General features: G+C 42.6%; 2 protein-coding genes across 2 annotated transcripts; both read right to left on the reverse strand.

The window, feature by feature from the left end:
- Positions 1 to 1586: 1586 nt before the first annotated feature.
- On the reverse strand, positions 1587 to 2543 carry caiap (CARD- and ANK-containing Inflammasome Adaptor Protein). Its single transcript, XM_055921916.1, is given in 2 exon segments — positions 1587 to 2267; positions 2269 to 2543. Coding segments are annotated over 2 exon segments (588 nt in total). The 5' UTR covers positions 2532 to 2543; the 3' UTR covers positions 1587 to 1942.
- Positions 2544 to 6658: 4115 nt separating this feature from the next.
- LOC129855333 (transcription factor Jun-like) lies at positions 6659 to 8785 on the reverse strand. Its single transcript, XM_055922877.1, has one exon. It carries the CDS (start codon positions 8363 to 8365, stop codon positions 7379 to 7381), a length of 987 nt encoding a protein of 328 aa, XP_055778852.1. The 5' UTR covers positions 8366 to 8785; the 3' UTR covers positions 6659 to 7378.
- Positions 8786 to 11174: the final 2389 nt, after the last annotated feature.

Raw genomic sequence — 11174 nt, forward strand, 5'->3', positions numbered from 1 at the left:
CGGACGTAGTCAATATAACTATTTGTTCAGCACTTTTGAAATGTACAGCGACAGAATTCAGTACATGGGCCGCTCAAAGTATTTTCCATGTACACCAATCAGAACCGTAGGATAAATAAAGGGGGCATATTTATTTTACCTTTTATTTAACTAGGCAAGTCAGTTAAGAACAAATTCTTATTTTCAATGACAGCCTAGGAACAGTGGGTTAATTGTCTTGTTCAGGGGCAGAACGGCAGATTTTTACCTTGCAAGATCGAATCCCCGAGCTGTAACCTTTCAGTTACTAGTCCAACACTCTAACCACTAGGCTACCTGGCGCCCCTATGTAAGCAGACAATGAAAGCTCTTACAAAATGTGACTCGTTTCAGGAAACTAGGCATGTGTCACTACTTCACAGGAGAGCCATTTGAATGTAAACTTTTTTTTATCAAAATGTTGTTTTTTTGCAGCAATGCCTTCTGGAACATGTGAACTTTCATGTGCCTTAAAAACAAATGTGTATGCAATCTGTAAATATGGATAAAATTGTTACATTACGAACCTAGTTGATTTAGCCACAGAAAAAGCTAGCAATCTTCCCACTAGCCATGACTGTGTGAGACAATGAGTTGGCTGGACATGCTGAGAGATGAGTTCGGATTGGTCTGCCATGTAGCACGCTTCTGTCTATTTGAGCTGGTCAGTATGTGTAGGTAATCCTGTCTAATGCTGCTTTATATATATATCTCGTAGAACTGCATAAGTGTTGCTCTCCACTTTCTGGAGGACCGAGTTTTGAAATCAGTGATTATGATAGCTAAGGAGATGGAGAAAACACCTGTCTCTGGATTACATCTTCAAACTAAGGGCAACCATGGCATCCGTGACAGGGAGAAGCGTCCATCCATGTATACGGGTAAGATAGTCCAGCTAGCTACATTTTCAGATATTACACATTTTGATTTTACATGTATTACATTTTGACAAAGTCGTTTTCATTTCAAGTTAAAGTGTACTGTTATCTAGCTAGCTAACGTTAGCTGGCTGGCTCGCTAGATAACGTTACGTGTATGATCTGTGTAGTAATATTATTTGTATCTCAGAGCCATTTGCTTTGCTAGCTATAGCCTGAATCAGAATCATAAAACACGGGACGAGATGTTAAAACTGTCCATTGTGCCAATAGATGGTATGCACTCACATGAGATTTGCCGTGATGTTGACAGAGTGGCATGGGAGGTTTATTTCTTAGACTGGGTTAAGATGTCAATTTTGGGACACATCCTCAGTAGTGTGCCTTCGAATCAGTGGGTGTTTCGGCCTTTAATCACTAAACACCCTCATTAAAGGTGGCCAGCTAAAGGGTGATCAAGCCTTAGCTTGTGTCCCATGCCCAACACCCACTCTGGTGTTGGGTGGGAGTGAGGTCAGCCAGGTGTTGGGCTGAGGAGAGGTTGGGAGGGTAGCACCCACACTGGACTGTTTGGGAGCTAGCACTCTGAAAAATGTAACACAACAAGGAACAAACACCATAAAAGTGACTTCTGAAAAGCATCACATTTACAGTTCTCTACATTGCATATATTGTCAGTTACCTGAATGTCTCTGTGTCCCAGGTCAGCTGACATCAGCAGAGGAGTGTGCACACATGTTGACATCTTCCCCACTGTCCACCAGAGCAGTTACAACCCCATCCAGGTTCTTCCTCACAGCAGAGAACAGAGCAGAAACCAGGGTGTACACACTCAGAGCACCTTGAGCATGCCCTGTTGTTTATAACATCAGTAACAGATGTTCAGTTCTGTTTGGACAAGCCTAATGTGTTTTAATAGGTTCACTTTAGAACCAAAACATAACACAGTAGTAAACTTTACATACCAAGCACCAGTCAGAGCATAGACCCATGATTGAGCTTGACTGCTGTGTCTATGATCGTATGGTTGACTCTGGCAATTGCCTTCAGGGTGACGGTTGTGTTTCTCTCAAATCCTCGGCTGACCACATGGAACAGGGCATTCTCTTATGGTTATCCACAGGGGCCCCACTCTGGAGGAGTACCTCAACCATCTTTGAGTCATCTTCCCTGGCTGCAAAGTGGAGGAATGACCCTTGAGTCTGGGTCAGATTTTTTTAGCTCTTGCTGGTTCCTTCTCTCTCTTCCTCCACTAAGGCTCTGATTATACTAAGGTGGTCATTCTTGGCAGCCAGGTGGAGGGCGGTCATGGAGTGTTTATCCAGGGTGTAGATGGGGGCCCCAGCCTTGATTAGGGCCCTGGCTACCTCGGCCCCTGAAGGCTGCCTTGTGCAGGGGTGTCCAACCCTCGCCGTCCCTCACGTCCAGCATGGCCACTCGGCGGAAGAGGAGCTTGATGATTGATAGCTGCCCGTGTTTGGTAGCAACTTGTAACAGTGTCCCATTGGCTAAATGTATGGCATTGACGTTGGTGGCGTTTAAAAGGTCCTCCAATAGCAAGAGCTTTCCTGTCGCTGTGGCTTCGAATATGATTCCTGGTTTGAGTTGTGTAGTTCTAGGCTCCTGTTTTACCATCTGAGGGAGGGGGGTTTTCCTCCTTTCTAATCTTCAGTCTTTTGCTGTCTTTAGTACTCATCGCTTGAGGAATACTTTGAGTGACAGTGTCTTGCATACTCTTATCCAATCATTGCTTGTCTCTCTCCAATAGTTAGCCAATCAGCGGTCTCCATGTGGCCCGTACCCTATCGTTCATGCCCCCCATATAGTATTTCATTCGCTGGTACAGTACTGGTTCGGTTAGCATCAAACATGGGTGGAAGAAGTTAAACAATAATAAAGCGTTCCCGCCTCTGTTTTGGATGGGCCTGGAGAAATGTAACTACTTTCCAATTCATAGGCAGAGCTATGGATGCAAGGATGGACCATCCAAGATATAGCCTAAAACATATAGGGCTCTATTTTTGGCTAGCGAAAAGGTGGCGCTAGTGTAAAACGCAATTTCAGCTTGTTAATACTGGCGCACTGACATTTTCCAGCCCTAATGCCAGTTTCGGACATTTACCTGTCTTATATCAGCTCAGATGGGACGGTGGAAATATTTTGTGTGTGTCCTTAAAAACATGATCCAAAATGTTAATTTCAGGCAGCGCTGATAGGGATATATAAGACCAACCAAAAGCTGATTTTAGCAGTAAAGCAGTTGGTTGCGGCATGAATTTTGACATCCAGCTGTGACGCACACTGTCCGTATGCGCATGGAACAAGAGTAGCCTAATGTGCTTTTGGTGCCTGTATACTTTATTTAGAAAACTATTGTTTTTTCCCCATTTCGTTTTATTTGGTAAAAAAACAAGCATAGCCTTCTCTCCTCTGAATGAAGGCTTTTTTTGTCCTGCCCAATGCAATCGTGAAGTAGTCAAGACTGTCGATAAAGGGTTTGGCTCCTGAGACCGCTTGGAAATAAATCTTAATCACCGAAGCTTTTTTCAAATATAAAGTTTGAGAGAAAACAGTGATTCCTTTTTTGTTTGTGCGTTGTGGGCAGGCCCTCATTATTTTAGCCAGATCCCGTTTTGGACGTTTGTAAAAAATAAAAAATAAAAAAGCTCCATGATGTACAGTAGGCTACGTGTCCATGCCCATCATTAAACGAGATATGAGAACTTCGGTGAATATCCGGTGGAACTAGTATTTAGAAGTTATCTGTAACCTGTAACAATTGCTTGTTTTCCGTTTCATATGTTCAAAACCCAAACCTTCCCGTTGAGCCTACTATAACCACTTCCATAGCGTCAATGCAATGTAACTTCTGGAGTTGTGGGAATGCGATCTGATCTCTAAAATGGTTCCGATTATGTTCATAAAACATACGTTTTGAGCGGTATAATGGTGAGTGAACATTCTCCATTTCTATTTCTAATTGATCTTTATCCAGCTACTGCGAAAAGTTTGGATATACATCAAACCCTCCATAGTCTGCTTTGTTTTAATATTATATGCCCACGAGGAGAAATTATGGTACATGTAAGTGAAACAAGTTGTTGTTTTGTTTAGAATTTGATTCGAATTTTTCGTTCTCTTTTTAGGCCTTATCATTAATTCATCTTGCTTATTAACAATGTTTGTTCTAAGTAATGTATGGCTTCAATAGCATTCACACTGATATAGGGGCTAGGCCTACTGTAAATTGCATTATGGCTGAGCATGGACATGCCAATGTGGACTGCAAATGGATTCAAGTTAACTTATTTAGCAAAGATAGATCAACATTTTGTTATTTCGTTTCTGTATGCCATTTAACAAACTATAAAGGACTAACATTGGAATTGGAGGTGATGCGAAGGCAATACATAAAATACCATAAATACACAAATTGAAGCAACCACATATTTCGCCATGGAGCACGTTCTGATTGGCCAGGGATGAGCCAAGCCTCGAGACACCCACAACTTGTTAGTCATCGAAACCCAGACCTTTCGCGCCAACGCCAACAAGTGCACCAATAATTGTGATAGTGAAGATAGGCAAAATATTTCTGACACACCCCTGAACCTATAACGCTACCACCTGCGCTGAGGTTTACCATTGTGTTAGGTTTGTTATAATAGAGCATTCTATCATGGCACCATGTGTTACAATGATTAGAGCTACTGTTTTGGCAACATCTTAATTTATTTCCCTTTGAACGAACAAACAAACAACCTTGGAGGACAACGGGCAGTGAACGCTAATTCAAGTGCTTTGGTCTGTCACTTGCCAAAGATTAGTGAGCGAGCTCCACTTCCGGTAAAACCGCCTACTCTCAGGTGGGATGACGTAGGGTCTTCCGACCTTTTTCTGTCCTTATATGGTCAGATAAGTTCCGGTATGATGTCATGTTTTGCAAAGTTAAGGCATTCAGATCAAAGCAGATTTGCACACTGATAAAAATCTGTTTGAGACTCTGACCCACTTGAATATTGTGTAAATGATTATGTCTGTTTATCTAATTAAAATACAGGATCAATGTTCTTCCAGAAGACTGTTCTCAGTGGTTCTTTCTCAATTTGATCTTATAAGTATCCTACAAATAAACTCTGAACAGTGACTGTATTTTTTACATGGGTTTTAAGATCTGAGTTTGACCTACTTTGCAATATATTTGTAGTACATTGTGCCAATATTGTGTCTTCTATATAGTTCTAATTACAGGGAACATATCTTTATGTAGCGAACAACTACTTGTTTCTTGGGCATCAGATTATCTTCCTCTATGAGTACTTTTATAATATAAACATAATTTTCTTTGTTCTGTATTGTCCTCCTGAATATGGTATTTTTGACCACCAGTAATAAACTAGAGCCTGGCCCCTGGAGAGCTTGAGGTTTCAACTCTGCTCATCTCATGGATAATGTCGCCCTCTAGAGAATATTTCAGAGTCCTACAGGAAATCACAGACATTCTGCAGTAGGTGCACGTTTTCTTTACAGTTTCTGTATTAGCAGGTGCTCATTGGCCGTCCTTGACCATATAAATCCTCATTTTGACTAGCTGAATAGTTAATCAAATGTTATGATTATGCTCTTAGTTATTACGATGTGATGACTCTGCCCAGTGCCCAGACCTCAATATAACATGTCTGGTTACAATGTAGCCATAGGCTTTTACTCAAGTTTGATTACATTAGTTACCATGTTTCTTGCTGTTGTTTATTGCTCTCATGTTTACAGTGATCATGTTTGATGCTGTGTGAGCAACCCAATTGTCATGTTGACGGGGGCAACAGGAAGTTAAGTAGACACAATACACAGTTCAGCTGTGCTATGACCTTATTCAACACTTTGGCTAAAATTCATTAAAAAGTACTTTATAAATAACTTAAATTATCATGATTGAGTAATTCAATAATAATTTACTTTATAGTTTCCTGAGCCATAGCAGTGTGTCAAGCATGCCCTTGAGGCCTGTGAATGTCGGCCACTTTACAACATACAGTATCTGTGTTAGTTTTACCTTGTTAGATGGTGAGACTCAAGTGGACACGAGACATAAGGTGGAGCATCTAATGTTGCATTCTATACACTACTGGCCTACATCCCTGCTGTAGAGGTTGACCCTATAACCACAGGTCTAGGTTCAGAATACTCAAGCGCAAATCCTTACCTTAAAGACTTCCTTCAGCAATTTTTTTGTTTTACTGTTGAAAAGCAATATTCCAAGTATACAGTAAAGTACACACACTTAAGAGTAAAAAATATATATGGTTTGAGCAAAATCTTGTTTTTTTTTAGACAACTGCAAACCTCAAGTTGGGCATTCAATGAGTTGGTCTGATGGGAATCTGTGATGTCATCGGCCTCCCCCCTTGCTTGAGGAATAATAGAGGAGAAATAGGGAACAAAAGAAAGCCCTCCCCCTACTTGTGCAATGTCATGTCTTACCTACTGAGATGTGCCTTTTAAGTATAATTTGGTGTTGAATGAGGTGAAAAGGAGACTGGAGTGCCATTTTAACCATTAGGGGATGACTACACATCTGGCCCCGGAACAGCAGTTAGTGCGCTGTATTGAGCTAGAAGGGCCATTGACTTAATCACTAATGAAACTCAATAACCTCAGGATCAATAAGGCACTCCCTTCAGGTACAGAGAACTGGCTGCTGGAACGTGTTTTAGTGCACACACACCCACTCACACATGCACGCACAGAGAACACAAGAGGCATTGTATTCAGTTCAGATGGTTTATTACATTTCTTAAATATCTATTTGTTTCTGAAGTGCTCATAAAATGAACAAACCGATACTGTATTTTTTATTACAAATAGTAAATGTAAGTACTCCAGGTTGATCTTATATACAGATAATAACAATGAACCCCATTTAAAAAAACAATGAAAAAAAAACAAGTAACTCTTGAAATGTTTGTTCTAACTCAATATAACTAAGAATAAAAAGTACATTGTAAGTCAGAAGTTGGGCAGCTTTTTGTAATCTGTTTAGAGTACACACCCTCTCCTTTGGCGCCAGGCAGTTTTAAATTCTCTACTGCACTTTGTCTTTCTTCTAATACTGAATTACACCGACGGGCAATGCGTAAAAGCACAGCTTAGTCAAGGCCAACAAATTTCAAGTCAATTAAAAACACGAACCAAAACATCCATTTGTCCTATTTGCTGCTGTTTCTTTCTCTATAGTGCACCAGCGATTTTTATCGCGCGCTCTGCTCTGTCCCGAGCCCCAACTCCTCATGTGCAACAGTGTCCTGCGAGGCACCTAGTAAGAGGCAACCAGCCCCGGTCCCCTCCCACCAGTCTCGTGCTGTTACTGTCCCGTTCACCCTGTCACAATGCCACGAAGACACAGCCAGACAGTTAATTATAAACGATTTGTCCTTTTCGTTCAAAATCTTTCTCTCTATTCTTCTCCAAGTGTCCTCTCCTCCTCAGAAGGTCTGGAGCTGCTGCGTCAGCATGAGTTGACAGCCGCTGTTGACATGGTTCATCACCTTCTGTTTAAGCTGGGCGACCTGTTCCCTCAGCATGTTTGCTGTGGAAGCCAGGTCGGAGTTCTGAGTCTTCAGATTCTTCACCTTGTCCTCCAGCCGGGAGATGCGCTCCAGTTTCCGTTTCCTGCACTTGGAGGCGGCGACGCGGTTCCTCATGCGCTTCCTCTCGGCTTTGATCCTCTCCTGATTCTCCATATCGATGGGGGAGAGAGGGGGGGTCTCCCCAGGCATCTCAGGCACCGTCTGGGGCTCCTCTTTCAGGGCAGTGAGCCTGGGGTGGGGGTGAGACTGCTGCCCATAGACTGGGAGCTGTGGCGGGGCAGAGGGAAAGCTCATAGCTGGGGCTGAGGTGGTGTAACCCAGGGCTGAGTTGGTGGTGATAGCCGGGGTGAACGTGTTCAGGTCTTCGTAGACAGGCGACTCAGAGCGCATGGTCATGTTGTTGTTATAAACACTGCTCCCGGTCAAGGCAGAAACAGGTGGGAGTATTGTCGGGTTGTTGATACTTGTCTGCCCAGCGGATGTGACTGGGACCCCGGGTGCATTGGGCAAGACGTGTTGATGATGGAGCTCCGCCAATGCTCTAACAAATCCCTCGGCAAAGCCCTCCTGCTCATCGGTTACGTTCCTCGGACAGAGGAACTGAGTCGGGGTAGGTGTGGTGGTGATCAGGCCGTTGCTAGACTGGATGATGAGCCGCTCCAACTCTGGGGAGGCCAGTTTAAGGAGCTGCACGTCAGGGGAGGTGAGGATGTCGCTGGCTTTAGCCCGGAGGTGAGGTTTGAGTGTGCTGGTTGGGTCGGCCAGGTTCAGTGTCATGCTGTGTTTCAGTGCTTTGGGGTTGTATCCGTAGTCCGGTTTCTCATGCTGGGAGAAAGAGTTGAGCGAGTCATCATAGAAGGTAGTTTCCATCTTTCTAGACATAGAAGATGAACCAAAAACTATGTTAGAAAGTTCTCTCGTAGGCTACTCACACTGACAAAGAAGTATGTTTCTGCCCTCTCCCCTTCTTTCAGTTGTACAACTCGGAGAAAAGTTTCTTACTAGGTCGGGAAATCCTTATAACCTCCGAAGCCGAAACATGAGTCTCTGGAATAGAAACGTGCCACTACACAAATGTAACAACTTGCACTCCTGCTTGTAGCCTACCGCGCAAACAAATACAATATTCAGCTGCAGCGATATTTTCAGAATGATGTATACATTCTTCAAAGTCCTTCTTTCGCTTCTGTTCACCGTTCTCAACGGTCTCAGAATGAGACGCTCTAGGTGCTATAACTTGCTACAGCTCCCCTGTTCACAGTACACCTCCCTGGCTCTCTGTGTGTATACTGACTCTTCCAGCGTGGAGGCAAAGCTTATCTGCAGCCACGGCCTCTAAAAATAGACATGATGTCACCTCTGCACTCTCCCATTGGCTGCTGGCGATTTGCGGGGCGTTCTCTAATGTTTCAGATCAAGCGTGTTGCCTAGACGACCACCCAGAAGATTCTCAGTCTCGCGGTGGCTGATGGGATGAGGTAATAGAGTGAGGAGATGAAGCGCGGTGCATTGTGGGATGACGTATTGTTTTTGAATATCTGGTTGCCCGCTTAGCACTCCGCTTCAAGACAGTAGTGGCGGGATAGGCGACTGTGTATTCTCAATTCTTAGATGCATGTTATTCAATTGAAATGTATAGGTCTATGCTGCATTATGTAGCATATTATTCCACAGAAAATAAACTGCCCATAGCCTATGTTTTGAATTGAGATTCAAATGAATTTCTGCTAGACAGACTTCCTCTGCCTCCAGAAACTTTGCATGATCAGCCCAGAGGTAATTGGCTACTGTTTTATGATCCATACAAATAATATGTTTGAATAATTGTCTAGATGAATGTCATTGTTTGTTTGATTGAATTAATAGCCCAGGGCCGGCACCAGAACTCATCAGTTGGACGGGCATTCTATAGGCGGGACGTTTTAATTCACGGGACCCCCTGTGTGCAATAATTTTGTTAATGGGTGTTATAATTAAGACCATAGGCAGCTCGTGAATTTCAAGTTTGGGGAAGCTTACATTTTATCCTATAATTTCTTCATATTTGCGTGCCTGTTATGATTATTTCTAGATGCGCATTTTCATGGAATAGTTTAATTTCAATAATAAGGCTTTCCTTTCTCAAAAGTATTGTCACGTGCTTAATCATAAAAATCTGAATTGAAATTATACGAATCTTAAAGTTAAAATTCACCTAAAGCAAGAAAGTGCACCAGCCTCAGTCATATGGACACATTGATACACCTTGATCCATTGGTGGCTAAAGAAATATGCGCAATGAACTCAGAGATCGCATATAGGCCAATGCAGCAGTAGGCCTTTAACTTCTAATGTCAACTAAGAAAAATACATAGACCTAAAGCCGGCAAATAAAAATATCATAAAATATCCTGATTTAAAAGGATGGTTGTTTCAATTGCATTAATCTCTACAGCGCCTATCGGCCTTTTCTATCTGTCTGGACTTGAGCTATCACTGGTGAAGTGCAGTATTGTATCAAGCCAGGCTCACCTGTCCCTCAACAATATCGACAAAACTACTAAATGATGGTTATGAAAAACAATGAAACAATGCATGTGACAGAGTTGGCGGGAGACAGCTGAGCACATTCTGGAGAGCTGAGTGCAAGCATTCGGGAGAGAGACTGCCATATCTTCGACACACACCCCTCCCCTTCTTCTTGTCTCAACATGAATTATACTCAAGACACATTATTTTCACTCATTTTAGACGCTTTTCACTGACAGCCACATCTCAATAATCAGCTAGGCCTATTGCCATGCACGCTGCCCAAATTACTTGCTCCCCAAATACACATAGGCCTCTGCACTTGTGATTTGAAACAATCCAAAGATTTTTTTTTTTAAAGAAGCAAATGACCATCTGTGGCAAAGTCAAGCTCTCTGTTAAAGTATTTTTAATTAAGTTATTTATACAGGAGTAATTATATAATTTTGGCAAAACATACATTTACTTTAAGGGATACTAGCATCCGAGCAGTGCACGGTGCACGCCAACTTTATTTTGTAATTCGCAAGTGGCTGAAACCAGAGATCTCTATATAATGACGAGATGCTCATGTCTCCGCCCTAACAATGTGAGTCATTGTCCTAAAGGCGGGAATGCTGCCGACAAACTTAGGTCTGCATATTATGACCATAGAAACCCAGTGGCCTTATTCAGGACAGATTCTCACAGAGTGAGCCATCTCGCTTCGCCTCTTCCTCTCTGCTGAAACTTGTGAGTGAAACAGCGCCCCTCTGTCTTGCTAAATGTAGCCCATGTATCGGATTCTGTCTGACCAGAAAAAGTATGACATGCCATACTCTTTTTGAGACAGGGGCTCTGTTTCGCTCGCTCTGATTCTTTAGCTGAGATTGATGTGTCTTTCTATCGGCGCGCGTCTCGGTCAAATAAATGATCAATATTTCAAGATTACTGTCACAATATTGATACTGTACCCACCTAAATATAGGCATCACAGACATGATGATTAATTTAATATATTCCATTACAATAGGGGGATGATTTCCCTAAACATAACTATAGCTTTAAATACACATTCCAGCTCAAACTCACCTTAGACTCAACCCTAACCCCTACCTTTACATAAACTGAACCCTTCCTAAACCTGACCTTAACCCTAACTCTCGCTTCATCTCAACATCTTGGTTCAACCCTAACCCTAGCC

This window comes from Salvelinus fontinalis, chromosome 5 (genome assembly GCF_029448725.1).
Source record: "Salvelinus fontinalis isolate EN_2023a chromosome 5, ASM2944872v1, whole genome shotgun sequence".
Classification (NCBI taxonomy): Eukaryota; Metazoa; Chordata; class Actinopteri; order Salmoniformes; family Salmonidae; genus Salvelinus; species Salvelinus fontinalis.

Coding starts and splice junctions, on each gene's coding strand:
- LOC129855333 (XM_055922877.1), bottom strand. CDS start 8,365: ATGTCTAGAAAGATGGAAACTACCTTCTATGATGACTCGCTCAACTCT.